The sequence below is a fragment of the Pundamilia nyererei genome, unplaced genomic scaffold, assembly GCF_000239375.1.
Source record: "Pundamilia nyererei isolate P.nyererei 1_Seehausen unplaced genomic scaffold, PunNye1.0 scaffold00190, whole genome shotgun sequence".
Classification (NCBI taxonomy): Eukaryota; Metazoa; Chordata; class Actinopteri; order Cichliformes; family Cichlidae; genus Pundamilia; species Pundamilia nyererei.
In genome coordinates this window covers 229,747-248,730 of record NW_005187591.1, presented here as the reverse complement: position 1 = coordinate 248,730, position 18,984 = coordinate 229,747, and the positions used below count along the sequence as shown (strand labels likewise).

General features: G+C 42.0%; 1 protein-coding gene across 2 annotated transcripts; it reads right to left on the bottom strand.

The window, feature by feature from the left end:
• Nucleotides 1-1,303: 1,303 nt before the first annotated feature.
• LOC102215690 (amyloid beta A4 protein-like) lies at nucleotides 1,304-17,792 on the bottom strand. 2 transcript variants are annotated; one of them, XM_005747162.1, is made up of 18 exons: nucleotides 17,412-17,792; nucleotides 11,849-12,016; nucleotides 11,631-11,760; nucleotides 11,420-11,532; nucleotides 10,973-11,163; nucleotides 10,673-10,893; nucleotides 10,324-10,491; nucleotides 8,160-8,293; nucleotides 7,686-7,760; nucleotides 6,712-6,870; nucleotides 6,388-6,516; nucleotides 6,186-6,285; nucleotides 4,419-4,486; nucleotides 3,981-4,119; nucleotides 3,827-3,880; nucleotides 2,240-2,331; nucleotides 2,004-2,150; nucleotides 1,304-1,926 (listed from the first exon to the last, which is right to left on the bottom strand). In XM_005747162.1, exons 1-18 carry the CDS (start codon nucleotides 17,469-17,471, stop codon nucleotides 1,825-1,827), a joined length of 2,250 nt encoding a protein of 749 aa, XP_005747219.1. In that variant the 5' UTR covers nucleotides 17,472-17,792; the 3' UTR covers nucleotides 1,304-1,824. The 2 variants fall into 2 exon arrangements, with proteins under 2 accessions (XP_005747219.1, XP_005747220.1); XM_005747163.1 differs by lacking the exon at nucleotides 10,324-10,491 and having other exon boundaries at nucleotides 17,412-17,790.
• Between the last annotated feature and the right edge of the window lie 1,192 nt (nucleotides 17,793-18,984).

The window sequence follows — 18,984 nt, the reverse complement described above, 5'->3', positions numbered from 1 at the left end:
TAGCTGTGTGAGAAGTTTCTCTTTTTAAGACTCACATTGACAGACACCCAAATGCTTCTATGTACATTCAAAATTTTATTGATGGTATAGTGAGTGTAGAAAGCTTTTTCTAAGCAAATTGTTCATTTAACTACACACAGAGAAAGGTCACTGAATCAATGAGCAGAGGGACAAAGAGTTTGTTTCATCACTAGGCTCCAAAGATACCCAGAGTGAGCATCAATACAAATTGAAACATTTGCCTGATTAAGAGCTTCTGTCAGTGTCTATCCACGTGTGGGTGCAATGTGCAGGCGATATGTGTTGTATTTCTCATAGAAATGCACAATATGTCACATTCATGGTTAATAATTTAGAGAGAGGGCCATGTTTCCTCCTAATAAGTTACAGATTCGACAGGAGCTGAAATATTGAGCACTGGACAAACAGAAGCGCTGTACACGTATACATTGGTGATGTAGAAAAATAGAATGTGACATTTGGTGGAGGAATGTGTCCAGAGAGGAGAAAATGTCTGATTTCCCCACGCCCAAACAGTCCTATTTATGAAATGCTCACATACGATGTCCCAAAGTGCCGCAATGTACAATATTGCTGACACAGCAAGAAGGAGAGGATAAACATGAGGGAAGGGGGGTTGGGAAAGAAATGACTGGAAGTGGGAATGGAAGTGAAGGAAGGTGTCGTCATCTGAATTATTTACAGCAAAGACAGTGGAATGATAGGCTTTCATAAAAACTTTCCATCTTAAAAGGTTTGAACCTCGAGCCTCTTTCTAAGAAAAATCCAAAGTGCAGCGACAGTTGGCATCAGAGACTGTAACAGCAATATTTGGTGGCAATAATCAAAACTCCCAAAAATGACAAGAGTGCATAGAACGCAAACAAGTAACACAATCATCTTCCTTTCGGATACTATTACACTTCATATATTACATACATAGAGCTTTTTTTTCTGCCCATGCAGCTAACACAAAGTGAAGCATGGAGATGAGCAATAAAGAGCCAAGATTCAGTTAAAGCAAGTCTGTGACGACAAAGCAGACCGGATTCTGAATACTCGTTTTTTTCTTCATGTCACAAAGAAGACGCCAGAAATGTACAATCCTTCTAAAATATCTAGGGAGAGGACCCCCCCCCTTCCCCTCCTCGTCCTGAGGACCTTCACATACAGTATACTTTTAATCAGTCATCAATATTGCCATGCACTACATATACTTACAGCTAATCTCTGTCTTAATATATTACACGTTTTTAAAAAAAAAAGTTTTTCCTGCTTTTACATATTTTTGATTGTATATATTTATGTATTTTTTTCTTCATTTTTTTCTCATTTTTTGAAAAATAAACCTGAAACACTATTCGTGCGACGGGTCGCTCTGAGAGCTCTCGTCGGACCGGTTTGAGGAGCAGTGAGGGAGTAATTGGTAAATTACAAGTTTCGGCTGTGGGTGTCTTACTGCCGTGATCACGTATAAACAGTCGACGGGGGGTTTTCCAGTACAAATGCTATGAGAACTCCAGGGGCTGACTGAAATGTGTAGGTGTAACAGGATACCTTTGTCTAACCGGGCTGCTGGGTAATGCTTAGCTCTGTACAATCAAGGGATTTAAGGAGGCTTTGTTCCATATCAGTTTTCTTTGGCCCAAACCCCTGACAAAAGTGTCTCCTTTCCTTTTCAAAGACACAAACCAGGCTATGCAGTCATCCTCGCACCCTTCACCTCCTGAACAGGGCGCTGAAGGTGCTGGGGCTGAGGGCAAAGGAGCTGAATGGAACAGAGCGCAGGCTGACACTGTGGGGGAAATGTTGTTGTGCAGCTTTTTAGTTCTGCATCTGCTCGAAGAATTTGTAGGTGGGATTCTCGTAGCCGTTCTGCTGCATCTTGGCCAGGTGACGCTCCTCTGGCGTCACAGCTGCATCCACCTTTGGACAAGAGGATGAGGAGTTACTAACACGCGAACCATGTTTGATCTATGAGCACAAACTGGTGAGCCTTTTACCTCGATCACGCCGTGGTGAATTGAAGTGTACTGTTTCTTCCTCAGCATCACCAAGGTAATGACAATGACTGTTGCTATGACCACCCCACCAACCATCAGCCCGATAATGGCGCCTTTATTGGATCCAGCGTCATTAGCGAAAAACACCTGACATTAAAGAAAATAATAATAGTAAGTCAGTCATAAATCCCTGAAGGAGATGATATTTGATGACTGGGTTTGCTGGGTTTTCCTACCAGTTTTTCATGATAAACTTCATATCCAGCACTCTGCCTCTCTTCAGTGTCCATCCGCACTTCTGGCATCTCCTCCGGCTTCAGGGCAGACACTGAAACCACAGAATCAATCACCCAAATTAATCCCAGAAATCGAGCACATGGATTTCTGCATCTCTCCTAAAACAGAGAGAAACAGAAAATCATTTGCACCCACAGCCATCAGACCTTTTAATTCTCATCCAAATAGCAGATGAGCTATTTAAGACATATGAATTTCCCTCTGGGATTTAAAAAAAAAAAAAAAGATTCTTATCCTTAGTCTTATAGGAAATGAAGCAGTAGAAAGACATTTAGAGGTGAAATAAAACCCCAAACTGTCTTTTAATACACAAACAGCGGGAGGAGGTGATTTCATTTGACACTGTGGATTCCTGTAAAGTCCTCAGAGTACGTGGGATTATTTGCCCCCGTATTAATCTATCAAGTAGTTGAACAATTTTTGGTGGATCAAAGGACACTTAAAAGAGTCTCATCGAAACCCAGGAGCCAACCACATCTCAAATGAATCTCGAAACTGGATATAGACCTGCCTTGTAATTTTGAGATGTTTTTATTTGGCATAAGTGTCAAATGCTATTATCCAATTATAATCATTAATCCTTCACCAACAGCAACTGATAGAAAACTTGCGTGTGATTCAAATACAAATCATTTACAGGAAAGGAATACAACAGCTTTGTGCAGATGTTGCAACACTTTGATTTGGACATATGCACACCACTTATTATTGTAACATTGTAGAGTATTTCAATCACTTTACTGCCCAGTATCTTGTTTGTGTGTGTTTATAGTCTCCTGTCACACTGTGGTGCTCCGATTCTTGGTGATGATGTCGCTGCCGTTATGGAGCTCACTTATGTTTATCTATGAGACACTTCTCTATCAAACACTAAATGTTTTTTTTTCCAAAAGGATCAAAAAGGCTACAACCTAATATTAAAGAAAGCCTGAAAGCTTTAGTGGAATTATAAAGACTCAGGAAACTGTAATAACTTATTGCTGTCTTTCAGCTCTCCAACTAACAGTTTAAAATCACTCATTTAAGGTTAGCTTTTCGCTCCTGATGCTTTTAGACGCCACTCTTCTTCCTCCTCTCATTTCCCTCATCCCCAAACCAATCGTGCCAGAACGCTTCCCCCTCCTTTAGCCTGGTTCTGCCAGAGGTCTCTTCATCATGTGTGTCCTCACAGGGGATTCTCTCTAATATATTAGGCTCTTTTTCATGTAGTATAAAGCACCTTATAATAACTGTTGTTGAACTGGTGCTTATTAAATAACAGGAATTGAGTGAAACTGAATATAGCCAGTGTTATATTATGTTCATACTCCCTGAGGTTTCTCTCTTCAGTCTCCTTCTCTCATCTGCTTAAGAGGAGCACAAGTTGCACCTGTGCTGCTGTTTCGACTGACTCTTAGCATGAGGTCTGGCAAGTGCAATGTTAGAAACGACCTGAATTTTGAAACCTGTCCTTAATATGCAGTAAATGTATACGAGTGAGGATGTAAGTATGCACTTGTGTTTCCGTTTGGACTTCACATACATACCAGGCCGTGTGGGGAGTCCTCTGTCTGGAATTGGACGAGCATCGACGGGTTCAACTACAGAAATACAGCGTGTAACAAAAATATTCAATATCAAACCACATTTTTAAAAAGTTAATAAAATTCAATTTATGTCACAAAATGTAGTGTGTGTTACCATGGTTCTCTGTGTTGGGCTGATTGAAGCTCTCAGGGTGAATGAACCCCAGCCCATCCAGGCCAGGGTCCATAGGAGCCGAGCTGTAGGCCTGATCAGGCATCAGAGCGTCGTTGCCATAACTCACCCTGCCATCCATCTGCAAACACAGAGGAATGTTAATCAGGATACGTGGCGTTTGGGTGGCTTTTTATTTATAACCCGATCAAATTATGATGTCTATGTGGAAAAGATCACTAATAAAACCTCATTTAAACAGGCGCAGTATCACAACATCATTTTCTTTGTTAATCGCTTTAATTACACCACTCCCATCACGTCAGTGGTTACAGTGACTTTGTTTTGTCATGTCAGTCTATGTGATTCCAATATTTATGCCAGAATGTCCACGTTCACAAAGAAGACTTTGCATTTGTGAGTTGGTGCAACTTGACTCACCCGACCATCGCTCTGCAGTGAAGAGACTTGCTGAAACAGCTCCGCCTGAACTCGCTGCATTATAATTGCTACAAAGAAAAGGAACAAAATGAGAATGAAGCAGATGGTTAAGTGATGACAAATCCGAGAAAGGAATGTGGCGGTTAGAGGGAAAAACAAATCAAGGCTACACAATAGCCTAAAGTGGTGAAAGTAATCATGGCGGAATGAAACTGCATTATCAGTGTTTTAGTGTCCTGTAATCAGTGGACTTCAAACACATGTTAAAAGCATCGCTTTAATTCACACTACAGGGAGTTAAAGGGTACTGAATAAGTGTGGTTTGGATGGTTGTTGCATAACACAGATTGTATAATCTCAAGTTTTCTATTTAATCAGGACAACATAAGATCTCAGAATCTCTTTTTACATATGCTGCCCAAAGTAGCAGCACATACATAACAACAGTTAAGTACACACAATTAGAAAATAAACACACATAAAAACAGAGAAACAACCAAAATGTATAAACTTTGTTGTCAATAAAAAATGAATACCTCGGTAAAAGTAACTGGATAATGCTGGAAACAAAGGTAATAATACTCAGGCGAAACATTTGCATCCGAGGAATTTAAAAATTGCCTTAAATTCATGAAGTTAGAGCAGTCCCTCAAGTTTTAGTTGATTCTCGCTTATTTCAGGAGGAAATTCCAAATTCCACATGACCCTTTGGGACAGGTAGAGGGAATGAATCTTGGGACCTTGGGGCCTAAAAGACAAGCTTCCCACACTTTTTTTGATGAATGCAATTACACTTGTTTTCTTAATAATGGCCAAAACTGGTCTGATTCGATATGTAGCCATCTGTAGTGGACTACAACGGTGAAACAGGGGAACTGAAAAAACCCGATGAAAGATGCAACATTTATTATCTGACTTTTTCACTCTCTTTTATGAGCTGAGACTCTGTCCGTTGAATATTACTGTCACTGTGGCTGGACTTATGCTTTGCCCTACACTAATGTTCAAAGGCATATTCACATTTCTGCCATTGTCAAATACAGGCTTTTGCAGTTACATATAATCTGTAGGAGTTGGTACACACCTCATGCTGTAACTGGCATATCTACATGTAACGGCATATCTCCTCTGCTTCACCTTTCTTGGTTAAAACGCAAATCAAAACCAAGCTATCAGTCTTTCGATGAACCATGCTCGCCTTTATTTCTTTTTAATATCACATTCTGTTCCAGCATGGTCCCTTTGACCCACTAAGCACTGGTCTCTGCCTGAACAGCATGCCTTAGGAACGAATTGAGAAAGACTTTCTCCCAGCAGGTAAACTGCCCCGTCAAACAAACCAAACAAACAAACAACATAAAATATAAGTGAAAAACTTTAGTCATCGGCTTTCACAACAATTAAACAAACATGCTATTATATGCCAAGTAAGACAAGTGCTGACAGGTGGAAGGTTTTTCCCATTCTGAAGGCAACAAAACAGCCATTTAATAGGACTGTCAAAATAATCCCTTTATGTCTGCTGAGCACTTGTACCTCTTGCTGAGTGAGCAATTGCGTTTAGCATGTGAATAAAACAACAAGAATACTTTCGTAGATTTCGCAACCTATGACCTAATTTTAATACCAACTGCCTAAAACCAGTGAGGCACTGGAAGCTACAAATGACATTTGGATGAATTCTCAGTAATAGATGTTTCGGGGATTTACTGTGATGAGTGTCCTCAACCTTTGACTTTTAAGAATAAGACATGAAGAAACACATACCGACTTGGTTTTGGATCTCATTTGCCACACTTGGCACCTTGTAGAGCAGACCCAACGACTGATTCATCCTCTCATCAATGACACGAAGATGAGTCAACACCTGGAGATGAGAAAAAAAACCCCACTTTGTGATTGTGTCTATTTTAAAAGCCGTAACTTATTTTTATGATGCTTAAAGACTTTGACTGTTTGATCCAGATACCTGAGGGCGGATCTGAGCAGCCTTCTTGGGATCGACTGTGCGGACGTGCTCATAATGCTTCAGCGTGTGCTGCCTGTCCTTCTGCTCTGCGCGGATGTACTTTTTCAGCAGGCTCAAAACTTGACGGGACTGGTGGTGGCACAGGGTTATGTAATAAGTGGAATTCTAACACGTTGGATACGCTTCTTAAACATGTGCGCCTTGCTGATAAACAACTTCAAAAGACTCATTGATCAAAACTGTTTGGCACCAATTTAGAGTATTAAATCAATGTAGCGTTCCTGTTATTAGGATGTTGTTAGGTGTGTGGGGACGTGCACGTACCCGTGGAGGATTGGCCTGCAGGGCGCTTAGGTAATTTTCGAGAGCCCGGCGTCGGCGGCTGTTCAGCAGAGCTTCCACCCGGGCCATGTGGGTTTCCACCAGCTGCTGCCTCTCCCCCGCTGCCTCCTGCTCCAAAGCCTCCACCTTTATCTGGAAGTGCTGCAGATACAGTACTTTTTACACAGTCGGTATATGAACAAATACCCACACTGCATTACGGTAGAAACATGTGTTTGGAGAGAAGAGGTCTGTCTTATTTCCACCATTAAATACAATGATACACTTTCAACCTCAGGCCTGACAGATATATTGGCTAACAAGTATCACAGGCTGATATTGGCCATCATCATTTATTTATCTGAAATGTATTCTACAGGGTTAAAAATACTGACGACCTCCAATGCTACTCCTCAGCCTTCTTGAGTTATCACATTTACAAGATTTTCAGAAGACTTGACATGTGGACCTTGAGGTCAAGTATTTTAGTAGATGCACATATGGTATCAATTTTCAAATTTTACGTTGCCTCATTCTTGAATTGTCTTGTTCATAAACTTGGATGTCCATGCTGCTCGCCCAGCCACCCATCGGGATGACGACAGCACCCCATCGTCCTTTTACTGCTCAAGTGTAAGTTTAACCTCTCGCTGACCCTTTTCAGAATATCAGCTGACACATCGTCAATTACAATTATTAAATCTTATTTTTAGCTCCCTGTCGCAAACTCCATGGACATTTAAATCCATTCAATTCATTAGGGTTAATTAAGATATAATAACTCACTCAACTGGCTTTAAATGTAATCTCCCTTATAAATGCACCCGTAACCAAGAAACTCTAAATTCTATTTCTCTTAAACTTTTGCCAAATTTGTCCAGGATAATATAAATCTCAGTTATGTAATGTATATGTATGTAATGTAACTCTTTTTGGCAATTAGACATTTACAGCAGACACTGTGGCCTGATTCCTACCTGGATGACTGCTTTCTTGTCTGCACGAGGCAGATTCTTGGCCTGCCTCTCAGCCTCCTCCCACTCCTTCATAACCTGAAGTGTCAGATTGAAAGAAAAAGCAAGACGTTTAAGCTTCTGTCATGGTCTACATCAGCGGTCCCCAACCCCCGGGCCTCGGACCGGTCCGTGAGTCGTTTGGTACCGGGCCGCGAGAGTTGAGGCTCAGGTGTGAAATGTATGGTTTTCAGGGTTTTAATCGGTTTTCAGCGTTATTTTGTTATCGTTTTTACCGTTAACTCGGTTTTCCTGGGTCTTTTTACGCGTGTCATCTTTTTTTTTTATTTTGTTGTATTTATCCGCGACACCTTAAAGGCCGGTCCGTGAAAATATTGTCGGGCATGAACCGGTCCGTGGCGCGAAAAAGGTTGGAGACCGCTGGTCTACATCACATTGAGAGGAATGCTTACGATAAGAAAACACACAAACACACACCTGGGACATCTTTTCACGGTGTTTGGCTTCCAGGCTTTCTTTGGCCTTCTGGAAGTCTGTGTGTTCGCTGTCGTCACCGGGTGATTCCAGGTAGCGATCCACAGCGTCTGGAGGACTGGGGGCCATTGTTGGTACTGGATGAGAGTGCGGGGAGATGGGAATTAAACACAGAGCAGTTGAAAGCAAACTGAGGCGCAAAACAGAGATAGACAGATGTTTAAATGCAGGAAAAACACTGAAATTGGTCAGCTGGAAACCCACAATGCATTCAGTTATAAACAATTCCACTTGTTTGATGAAAGGGTGGGTTAGGGACTTGAGAGATTAGGTACACACAGAAAATTAATGGAAATTCTATGTAAATATTTACATAAGAGATAAGCAGGATTTCAGGGGACAGAAAGTGAAGTGTTTCCCACAGTTTTGTGTGTCTGTTGAATGTGGGACCATGGAGATAAGGACTGCTGAGTCAGGATGAGGGCCGACTGTATTGCTGATGATTTCGCCGTGAGGAAACGGAAACCAGCTTAAAACTTAAAAGAGTGCATTCCCTTTTTCCACACACACCACCAACACACATCTGGTTAAGACACACCGATGGAATCTTCACTACTACAGAGCTGCAGGCACAATTTTTTTTTTCTTTTACAAACACACACTGCAGTGTGAAGCATGCAGACACACACACGGGTATAGAAACGCATGCAGACACAAGGTGGCATTCACCGTTGGGTCTTCACACTGTTATGACGGCGGTGCGGGTTAGAAATGATTCAATGAGTGATTAAATGGTTTGGAGGTGAACGACTGTGTCATGGCCACTCTGCACCATGGAAACTCTCCCGTTGGCCAGTAGGATTTAAAAAACTAAACTAAACTAAACAAAAAAAACAAACAAAAAAAAACAAAAACAAAACACTGCTGGCACTGAGTCACGCACTAATAAAACTGCAGTTTATCTTCATTTAATCCCTCGTTTATCATTCTAATTAAGCAGAATTAACCCTGTTTTAGTGATTTGCTTAAACCCACAGTGTCCAGAGGTTTCAGGGAGTAATCAGCCTATTTAAATAATGACATTTATTTTTTTCATATTTCATATGTGGGTTTGACTTATAAGGGAGTTCTCATAAAGAGGTATCTGAATTGCAAAGAAGCAGTGAAATCACAGATCTGTGAAGCCTGCTAACACGTTAACAATATTACTTATATAATGTTAAAGTCACTTTTCAATGCAAATTAGTTTGATTTGTAGGATTTCACACATTAAAACGAACTAGGAAAATAGGATTTCCAAAAATAAAAAAATAAAAAAATCTACATGCCACGTTATCTGTTGTTAACGCCAGCAAGGATGTATTTCAACATCGAGCTACCACAGGGTGAGTACACTATTGTGCAAGCTACACCTGTTAAGAACACAAAAGAATGTTATTGAAAATTATGTAAACATTTGAGCTGCACTCTTAGCCAAAAACCCCACGTGTTTGTTTAACGCTGTGTTTGAACCGTGTGTGCTACAGTGAAATCTATAACAAAGGCAGCAGCTAAACCCTCTCGAGGCAGGCGTTGCCGATTTGCAACTAACATTCTGATTACCCCACATACATATTTTATGAGTTTTTTTTACTCAGAAGTACCACTGCAGGACTTGGTTGTGCATTAGCAACAAAAGGTTTAATTTGAGCCTGAGAGGGTTAATGTTAGAGTTAAGGGGGGGGGGTTCTCTTTTTACCTAAAAAACAAAATGAGCAATATTCCCCAGAGTGTCAGCAGTTATTTGGTACACTGTATGTGTGCCACATTTTCACTTTTGACTTTTGAGAGATTTTTCTCCTCAGGTAGAACTAACAATGATTTGGTCCTTTTGAACTAGGTTTGCTCACAGCCTTGTAATGTTGTGGCCCTCTTTTTTCTTCTTCTTGTGTCTACTTTTGCTTTCCAATTCAAAAATACAGTTTCTATCTTGATGGAAAAAATGATGAAATGAATGAAACTACAGCCAGTTGTCAGTGCTCTGAAAGGTTAACAGGCCTCAGACGGTAAGGTCAGTGAGAGACAGAAAGAACGAGCGAGCCAGAGAAACAGTCTGCAGCAGCCTGAGGACAGGAATCAGGCTCCTGATGTGGACACTTCAGGTTGTAGCTTCAGTCCCGGGACTTACACGAGCTGCTGCAGACAGCGAGGCAGTACTCCTCCGACTCAAAGTTATTCCTGTTGCCCCCACAGCCCCCAAACAAGAAGGGGGCGCAGCGGCCCGTCTCAGGCATGAAGTACCAACGCTCCAGCATGGCGTGACATGGGCCTGACTCAGCACTAGCCCAACAAACCGCTGAGACATGTACACATAGGCAAATTAAACATGAATGCAAAAGGTGAGGTTTGGAATTTTATGGGAGACAGAAGTAACTCAACATAGCGACACATGATGGAAATCAAACCATGAACAAAAAACAAACAAACAAAAAAACTTAAGGAGAGTGAGAAGAGGGCAGAACTGCTTCATTTCTCACCTCTAACGACCTCTTCAACTGACTCAGTGGTGGTGGTTGTCGTTGTTGTCATGGCGATGTTAGCGTTGGGCTCATCGCCATCTCGGTCATCCGTCATATCGACTTCCTCGTCATCTTCTTCTCCATCCCCGTTGTCATCCCTTTCAAACGTTTCCACCTCTTCGTCCACATCCTCGTCATCCTCCCTGGCGGCCAGCTGTATGTCCGTTGGGCGGGTCATGCTGCGGTCAGAACGGGTGGTTCAGCCTTTGTATCAACAGGCGTGCACAGAAACGAGTCAAAGTCCACCTGTGATCGTACCTGTTATCAGAGTATTCGCTCTCAGCTCCGCCCCACCACACATCGGATTCCTCCCCCTGAAGCTGTGCGCTGTCTGACTCCCGTTCAGCCCAGGCCGGGCAGCACACAAACTCCACCCCTCGAAAACGGTCTATACCACATGGCAGCAGCATCCCGTAGTCATGGAGATTCATGGAGCGGTCTCCGCAGTACTAATTTTAACAGCACACAGCATCCAAAATCAAACACCATAATGTTCAATCGGTTTAATCCTTATGAGAGCTAACTGCGGCAAACCCAGAAACCTGAACTATGGCTTACTGAATATAAACAGCACAGAAAAGGACAAGAATAACTCAGAAGAAAGTGCCAGGGAAGGCTGACAGCACTGAGTCATACAGTGGCGCTACCACAGAAACAGAAGGACAATGAGGGAAGCAAACAGACACAAAAAGCCACCCTCCTCACCTCTTTGGCTACAGTGTGCCAGTACAGGTGGCTCTCGCATTGATCCATACGCTCCTGGTGCAGAAACTTACACTTGTCGGGAACGAGCAGGGCGTCACTCACAAACTCTCCTACTGCAACAGAAATACACCTTTTTGCATGTATTGTACACTTTTAAAGATGCAACCATGCATAAACACACTCAGTAACAAAGGGACTAAAAAAAGCTCACCCAGACAGCGGTGTGGCACCACAATATGTGCATGACTGCGGCATTGCCTGCGGTCCTTCCTGCACCAGTTGGAGATACTGACAGGCTGGTTGGCCTCCACAACATTTGTAATCTGCAGCTCTGGGTACACCTGTGCAAACATGGGAGATTTGAATGTTATTGCTGCAATACTTCATACCTCTCTCTCTCTGCAGTGCTGTTTTACTCGGTTGAAATACCTCCTGGCAGTACTGCAGGATGCCCTCCTTGGTGCCAATGCAGCTCTTGGTACCAGAAGGGTCGGACTCCCATTTGCCGCTCTGCACATTGATGTGCATGTTGAGCTTCCCGCAGAACATGGCCACCTGGGGCTCGGTTAGCAAACCCACCGAGTCATCATCTGGCACCTGGACAGAGAAAAAGTATAAAACAGAACAATAACGAAAACTACCAAACTCCCTAAAGTATAGCTTATCCATAAATATCTCATCATGCAGCTTATACTGTATGTACCAAGTTCCTCTGAAGTCATTCTACTGCATACTTCAAATATAAAGTAGTGAGATTAGTAAGTCATAAAGATGAATGCTTTTAAATTCCTCAACAATACTACTGCCATAGAACAGCACATTTTTTGTTCTCTTAATCTGTCTGTCAAGTCTGGCTTTACTCCATTAGTTAAAGTACAATGGGAGTGTTCAGAAGGGAAAATAAAAGTAATCTACAAGGTATTAAATTCTAGCTACGAAAAAAAACCCATAAGGTATAAATAATGTCTTTCCATAGAACTGGGTTTGGCAGTCGATTTCATAGGATACTGCTATCAGCATATTTTCCATCCTTTTTGTTTGGGACACAATTGGTGGAAGTCTCGATGTGTTTTCGCCTTTGTGAGGCCTTGATTTTCTGGCAGATAACACAAAAAAGCTGATGGTGCACACTGACAAAACGCTAGCCTCTGAGCCAACTGTTGTCAATTATTAAATGACTAATTCTGACATTATGATGCGTTTGCCTGTGAATAACAGCACATAATTAGACTCCTGTGAATATGCATGTCATAACCCATTGTTTCTAGTAGCTGTTCTGCCTGGTCTGCATTATGTTACCTCACTGATTTATATTTCTAATTACATCTTCTTGGGGCATATCAACTGAGGATGTGTGTGGTTTAATATCTGCTGAAGGGCACATCATTCCACTCATAGCTATTCACCCCATATACTAGGTGGGTGTCTCGCTCCAAATATCTGTAGCATCAATACTAACGCTGGTACTAGTATTGGATCGATACTAGCGCAATAGGATCGATACTTTGTTTCTACCCTCCGAGTTCAGTATACAGCCCACTGAATTGTGTTAAAAAAATATTTTCTTTTGGAAATGTAAGAATAAAGCTCAAATATTAATTTTAAAAAATGTCTGAAACTTTTTGTGTTGACTGTCACATTTACTTTATTCCAGCTTATAGCACGTTTAAACAACAGAAGTTCACCCAAAGCACTTCAGAGAGGGGCAGATGTGCATTCCAGGTCTCACCCCAAAAAAGCAGTCTCAAACTACATGAAAAGCTGAAAGCTGTGAAAATCATGATTTAGTGGTCATCAAAATGTGTTCAAAAACCTCCTTGTGTCCTCTGTAGTTAAACCTAGTTTTTACCAACTAGGTCTAATCTCTAAAGCCAAGCCATACTTACCACATGAGGATCTTGAAAAACATATTCATGCCTTTGTCACATCTAGATTAGACTACTGCAACTCCCTATACACTGGTCTCCAATCTGCCCTTCTACATAGACTGCAACTTTCTCAAAATGCTGCGGCACGCCTCTTAAATGGAACTGGTAGGTTTGAGTCTATTACCCCAATTCTCTTTGACCTACAATGGCTTCCCATTAAATATTGCATTGATTTTAAAATCTTATTGCTTACTTTTAAAATCATAAAAAATATTGCACCTAGCTACCTTACTGATCTTCTCAGCCTCTATATTCCCAGGAGAGCACTGAGATCAACAGGCTTATTGCTCTTGGTGCAACCTAGGTCACAGCTAAAGACCAGAGGTGACCGTGCTTTCGCTCCATTTGCACCTAACATCTGGAACAATCTCCCACAAGCTATTTGCGTGTCTGATTCGATCCAGACTTTTAAATCTCAATTGAAAACGTATCTATTTGGTTTAGCCTTCCTGGCTATCTAGAGTACGCTTCTTGTAAGTATACTCTCATGGAACCCCTTTTCTTCTGTTTTGTTGAACAATGTTTTGTATTGATTTTACCTTTGAAGTTTTATTTTGATATCTGCTTACCTTGTATGCTTGATTAATCAATGCTTTCTACCTGCTAGCTTATTTGCATTTGTATTTTGTTACTACCGGTACTTTTACTGGATTTTGTGAAGCACTTTGGTGTACCTCTGATTTTAAATTTGCTATACACATAAAACTGTATTGCATTGTACAATTTGCAGATTGATGATGCTTTAGATCATAAAGCAACCTCTTCTCGGTGAGAAGCCGGGGCTTGGGAGAGCCCGATTGTCCTGCGGAGACGTTTCCCATAAGGCTGGCCAACATGATAGACAATGGGCAGGGCTGTGAGTACTCAGACTGTGTTTACTGAACGCAACATGGATAAGATCTTGGAGAAGCTCATGGCTCTGCAATATGGATAAGATCTTGAGGTGACACTGCAACGGGAATTGAGAGACCTGGTGGCCAGTGATGGACATTAGACCAACTGCAAAATTGGATGCAGTTTGTTTGCACTGACCAAAACAACTACCATCTCACCTCATTCTGCCCCCTGGCACCAGCTGGATGCTCAAGGCAAAAGCTGATAGGAATAACAAAATTCTCCCTTAGATAACAAAACTGTTTTTGTGACTTTCTCCCACCTCCTTCAAGGCCACCCGTGTTGACCAAAGATTGTGGACTTTTGCCTAATCGAGTAAAGGGAGACTTTCTCTCGGCTGAACACGGAGAAAACACACACACACGCATATGGGCTCAAATTGTGGTCATAAATATTTTGTACTTTTAAATCAGGATTTGTATATGTAAAAAGAATTTGTGCGTGCGTAAAAAAGATTTGTTTCAAGTTACAAGTACGAATTTTGACCCTATTTTTCTTCCTTTCATCTGGTTGGTCAATGTCATGTCAATCACAAATGTAACTATCCAATCAGAGAATAGATGGGTTTGTCTGTCAGAGGGGCGCTTTTTTAAACTGCAGGTCCTTGAAGGGTAATACAGTTGGAAGCTAGAGGATCTCTATGTAAATATCCGATAGAAGCTAGGTCCCCTAACTTTCAGTAGCTGTTGAAAGGATAAAGTTGTGGTATATTAGTGGTTAGAAATACCATTATTACTTTAGGATGAGTTTAACACAAAGTCAGGGCTGACCCGGCTGCTGAGCTCTGTGGGTTTTTGCAGCAGCTCTACCTGTACTAGATGCACCTGCTCCTTGTTGTTTCTATCTCTGACTCTGACGCTGTTGAAAAGGCTCTGGAGGTCCCTGTATTAAGCACGTAAACCTGTGACACAAAACTCGGACCACCACAGACTGTTTTCCTTCGTGGTGATGAAGGAAAACGCTGTGCTGCACTGCTGGCATGTAAAAGGGCATTTATTTCCTTCAAGGACCTGAAGCTCCATAAAGCACCCCTCCAATAGCCAAACCCATCTGTTCTCTGATTGGATAGTTAAATTTGTGATTGACATGACATTGGACAAACAGAAGAAAAATAGGGTCAAAATTCATACTTGTAACTTGCAACTTGAATGCAGTTTCTCACACATTTTTTTGGCTAAGCCCACACACAAATCTTTTTTACGCACACACAAATTCTTTTTACACATACAAATCCTGATTTACAAGTACAAAATATTTATAACCACAATTTGAGCCCATACACGCACCCCGCTCCCCCCCCCCTCCTCCCTCCCTTCTCAAACTGATTTCCTGTTGGAGCTCAGTCTGGGGGGAGTTCTCCTCCTTCTGGGTCGCTGCTTGTGTGGTCGACCGGCCAGTCAGCTGAGCAGTTTTGCGTTCTTAAACGTCATGCTGCTCTGTTGTATCTTAATTGCCCCTTGGGGATAAATAAAGTCTCTCTGACTCTGATAAATCATGACACACTGCCTTCCCTGGTTAAAAGTATAGGCAACACTGGCCCTTGATTTACTTGGTATCACATTGATATCAAATTTGCGTTATCACAGCACTACCATATACTCCATTACTTATTTATGTCTTTCAAAGTGACGCTGCCTGTTTTCATATTTAAGCCTCAACCAGTTTTTCATAAAGCCGCATGTTACTAGTAAACCAATCCAAGATTACCCTAAAATAACTTAATGTATTTTGGTGCTGCAGGGCTTGTATATCATTTTCACATTACGACAAAAAAACAAACAAAAACAAAACAAAAAAAAACAATAAAACAAAAATAGAGAAAGCGAAATCACTACAGCATAATAGGCTTGTGTGTGCTGGGGTAAACTAAACTGGCAAGAGAGTAAAACAATCCTCGGTATGCTTACCGTGACAAACCTCGTGGAAAATTATAATCTCTATATCGCCGGAGGCTTGGTGCGTAAAAGGCAGCACAATGCTGATTTCAACGTTACAAAACAAATGCGGCTCAAATGTCACGACAGACACGGGTATGGTGTCGATAGTGTGTACCGCATAATTTTGCTGTGGAGACATTTTCACTGCACCACACACAGGGGCTGGTGAGCCTGCAGCGTGAAAAACAACCCCTTCGCCGTGAATGTAATGACAATGAGGAAAAATGCACTAATTGATTTACAGGTGCCCATTCATCCTTTTTTCCAGCTGTCCTGGGCAACATATTCCTCTGTGGTCCATCAGAGGAACACCAAGCTGCAGGCGCCATCTTGCTTGTGTGAAACTAATAAGGCTGCATCCTTTTTCCATTCTCCTCAGCAGTTTCACCGCCCCGCAGCTCCGCTGGACCAGGCGGCCCAGCGCGATATTATCTACGCTATATAAAAATAAATAAATAAATAAAAGGCTGGTGTCACCGGACACAGCTGGGTTATTTACACACATGATAAACCCTTCTTGTTTTTCTAGAATGGTACTGGGTTTAAATCCGTCCAGGTATTTAACAGTGGACTTGACATTTACAGCTGTGTTGTCATTTTCTAGAAAAAAGCTAGCCACCGTTAGCTCCCTACATCCTTCTCGGTGCTATAACCCGGCGAAAGGCGTAGCGGTTAAACTGTTAATACTTCTCTTAACGTAAAAATCAAACATTAATGAGTAGTAGAAGAATGAAAAAATAAAAAACACTCCGTGATTAATAACATCCGACATGACAGGGCCAAGATAACCACTGACATCTAACGGTAGGCCGCGGTAGCATTGCTGACATTCCTGGTTTGGTGGTTTATTTTGCGCAGCGACTCTGTGTGTGTACACTGCAGGTCTGCGATTAAGGTGGATTCACAGGGCATATTTTCACCTCTGTTAAAAACAGAGGGCATCCATTTATAGGATTAAAGGCTGCGTGGGCCGCTCACAAGCCCTTACATCGCGTTATCTTTGGCAGCAGCACCTTCTAATAGCTCTTATGTCATCCAGTAGCAGCCACGCCGTGTTGTTATGACTCCATCTAATCTGCATATGTTATTTTTTACTAGTCGTTATGACGATTAAACACGGTGTGTGTATGGAGAGGGGGTGTCGGGGTTAGTGTTTGACAGCTACGGTGGCATAAGAGTCTGGCCCAGGTAACGGTTAGCCGCCACAGGCTGCGGTTTCTCCGCTAAACTCACCTCGGATGAAAGCGTCAAGGTCGCCACGAGTAACAGCAGAAACGCCGCGTGCTCCCCCATACCGTCCTCCCGGTGTCCAGCAGCGCCGTTATGTTCACGATTTGTCCGTTTGCACAAAGAGAAATGTCGGAATATGCGTCGACGCAGTGGTGGATGCTATTGTCCTGATCCTGCTGATCCAGCTCCCGGTGACGGCGCGAGGCTGGAGGATGTGTTTGGATTGGTGGGAGCGGGCGGAGGGGCGCGTGTGTGTGTGCGCACGCGCTTACATGTCATTGAGAACCTTTACAATAACAACTACAACATCACCCATTTCAAATAAGATTGTGTTGCATACATTTATGCTGCAAGTCTCTAATGTCCAAACCCACAAGTGTTTTAATATTCTTTGTCCTCAGTAGGTGGCGAGACTTTCGCCGCGTTAGTTATTGATTTCCTTTTATAGGCGTAGTGTGACGGTATTCCGGAGAGGACTTTCATTTCCCAATAACACCACGTCTAAGTGGAGTGGTTTGGCTCGAGGCGCACAGAAGTTACAGAGCTCTCGAAAATGTAGCATCAGAAAGTGTTGTCAGAAGGAGCAGATCAGGACAGCAGACTAACACAGATTATCAATCGCAATCTGGGAAGTACAGATTACCTCTAGCAGCAGTCCACCCGTGGAGGAATTATGCGTTTTTTCCTGCTCTCCGCGTTTTTTGTGGTGTCCGCAGGTAAGTCTTCATGCCAATCAAAACATTTAAATGCAAAGAGATTTATGTCGTTCTCTTCTCATAAAAAGGGTACACATCAGAAATGTCAGTGTTGATTCTTCAATGTTAGCAAATCAGCACGACTTAGTGTTAAATTTATAACGCTAAGACCGGTGTAGAAATATTATTGGCACTGCTCAGTGTTAATCAATTAAGTAGGTCAGTCAATCTTCAACTTCAAAAGTGTTGATTTAACACAAAAAATCTTCACGATGTTTCTTGAGTGTTAATTCTGCATTATATTTGCTGTAAATGCTTAAAAGACCTTCATCTGTTAATCGGTTGTCCGTTCCCAGGTCACACTTTCATGTCAGCTTTTAACACAAAAGTAAACTCTTGAATTTAAGAAGTTAAGACTTAATGCTAGTCGTGAGTTTTATGCTTCCCTCCCTGTTTCAGCTCATAGCTGGGTTCCCTTGACCCCTCTTGGAGGTATTCAGCAACACACTCCCAGTTTGCTTGTTTATTCTGAGTCGCATCAACGGTCCATTAAGACATCTTTGGTCAAGATGTTATGAGACTTATTCTTGGGTGGAGCAATTCTATCACACTTACAATGATACTGAAAATTTTTAAATCTTAAATCTTGGATACCATATGGAGGTTATGTTAGCAGAAAAAAATCTTACTTGTTTACTGTACATGAAAAGCTATTAATATGCTAGACAGATTGTGTTTGTGTATAGATGGAACTCAGATGGAGCTGGGACAGGGGTTTTAGTGCTCCATATGTTTGCTTTATGTGCAAAGATCCCCAGTTTAATTGCAGGAGCTCACTCTTGGCAGCCTGGATCAGAAAATCCAGTGAAGAATTTGTGCCA

Excerpts from the sequence above, each read along its gene's own strand:
- LOC102215690 (XM_005747162.1), bottom strand. The coding sequence starts at position 17,471 with ATGGGGGAGCACGCGGCGTTTCTGCTGTTACTCGTGGCGACCTTGACG. Across the intron at positions 10,894-10,972 it reads AGCGAATACTCTGATAACAG|CATGACCCGCCCAACGGACA; the intron begins GTACGATCACAG and ends TTCTGACCGCAG. Across the intron at positions 4,487-6,185 it reads TGAGATCCAAAACCAAGTCG|CAATTATAATGCAGCGAGTT; the intron begins GTATGTGTTTCT and ends TTTTCTTTGTAG.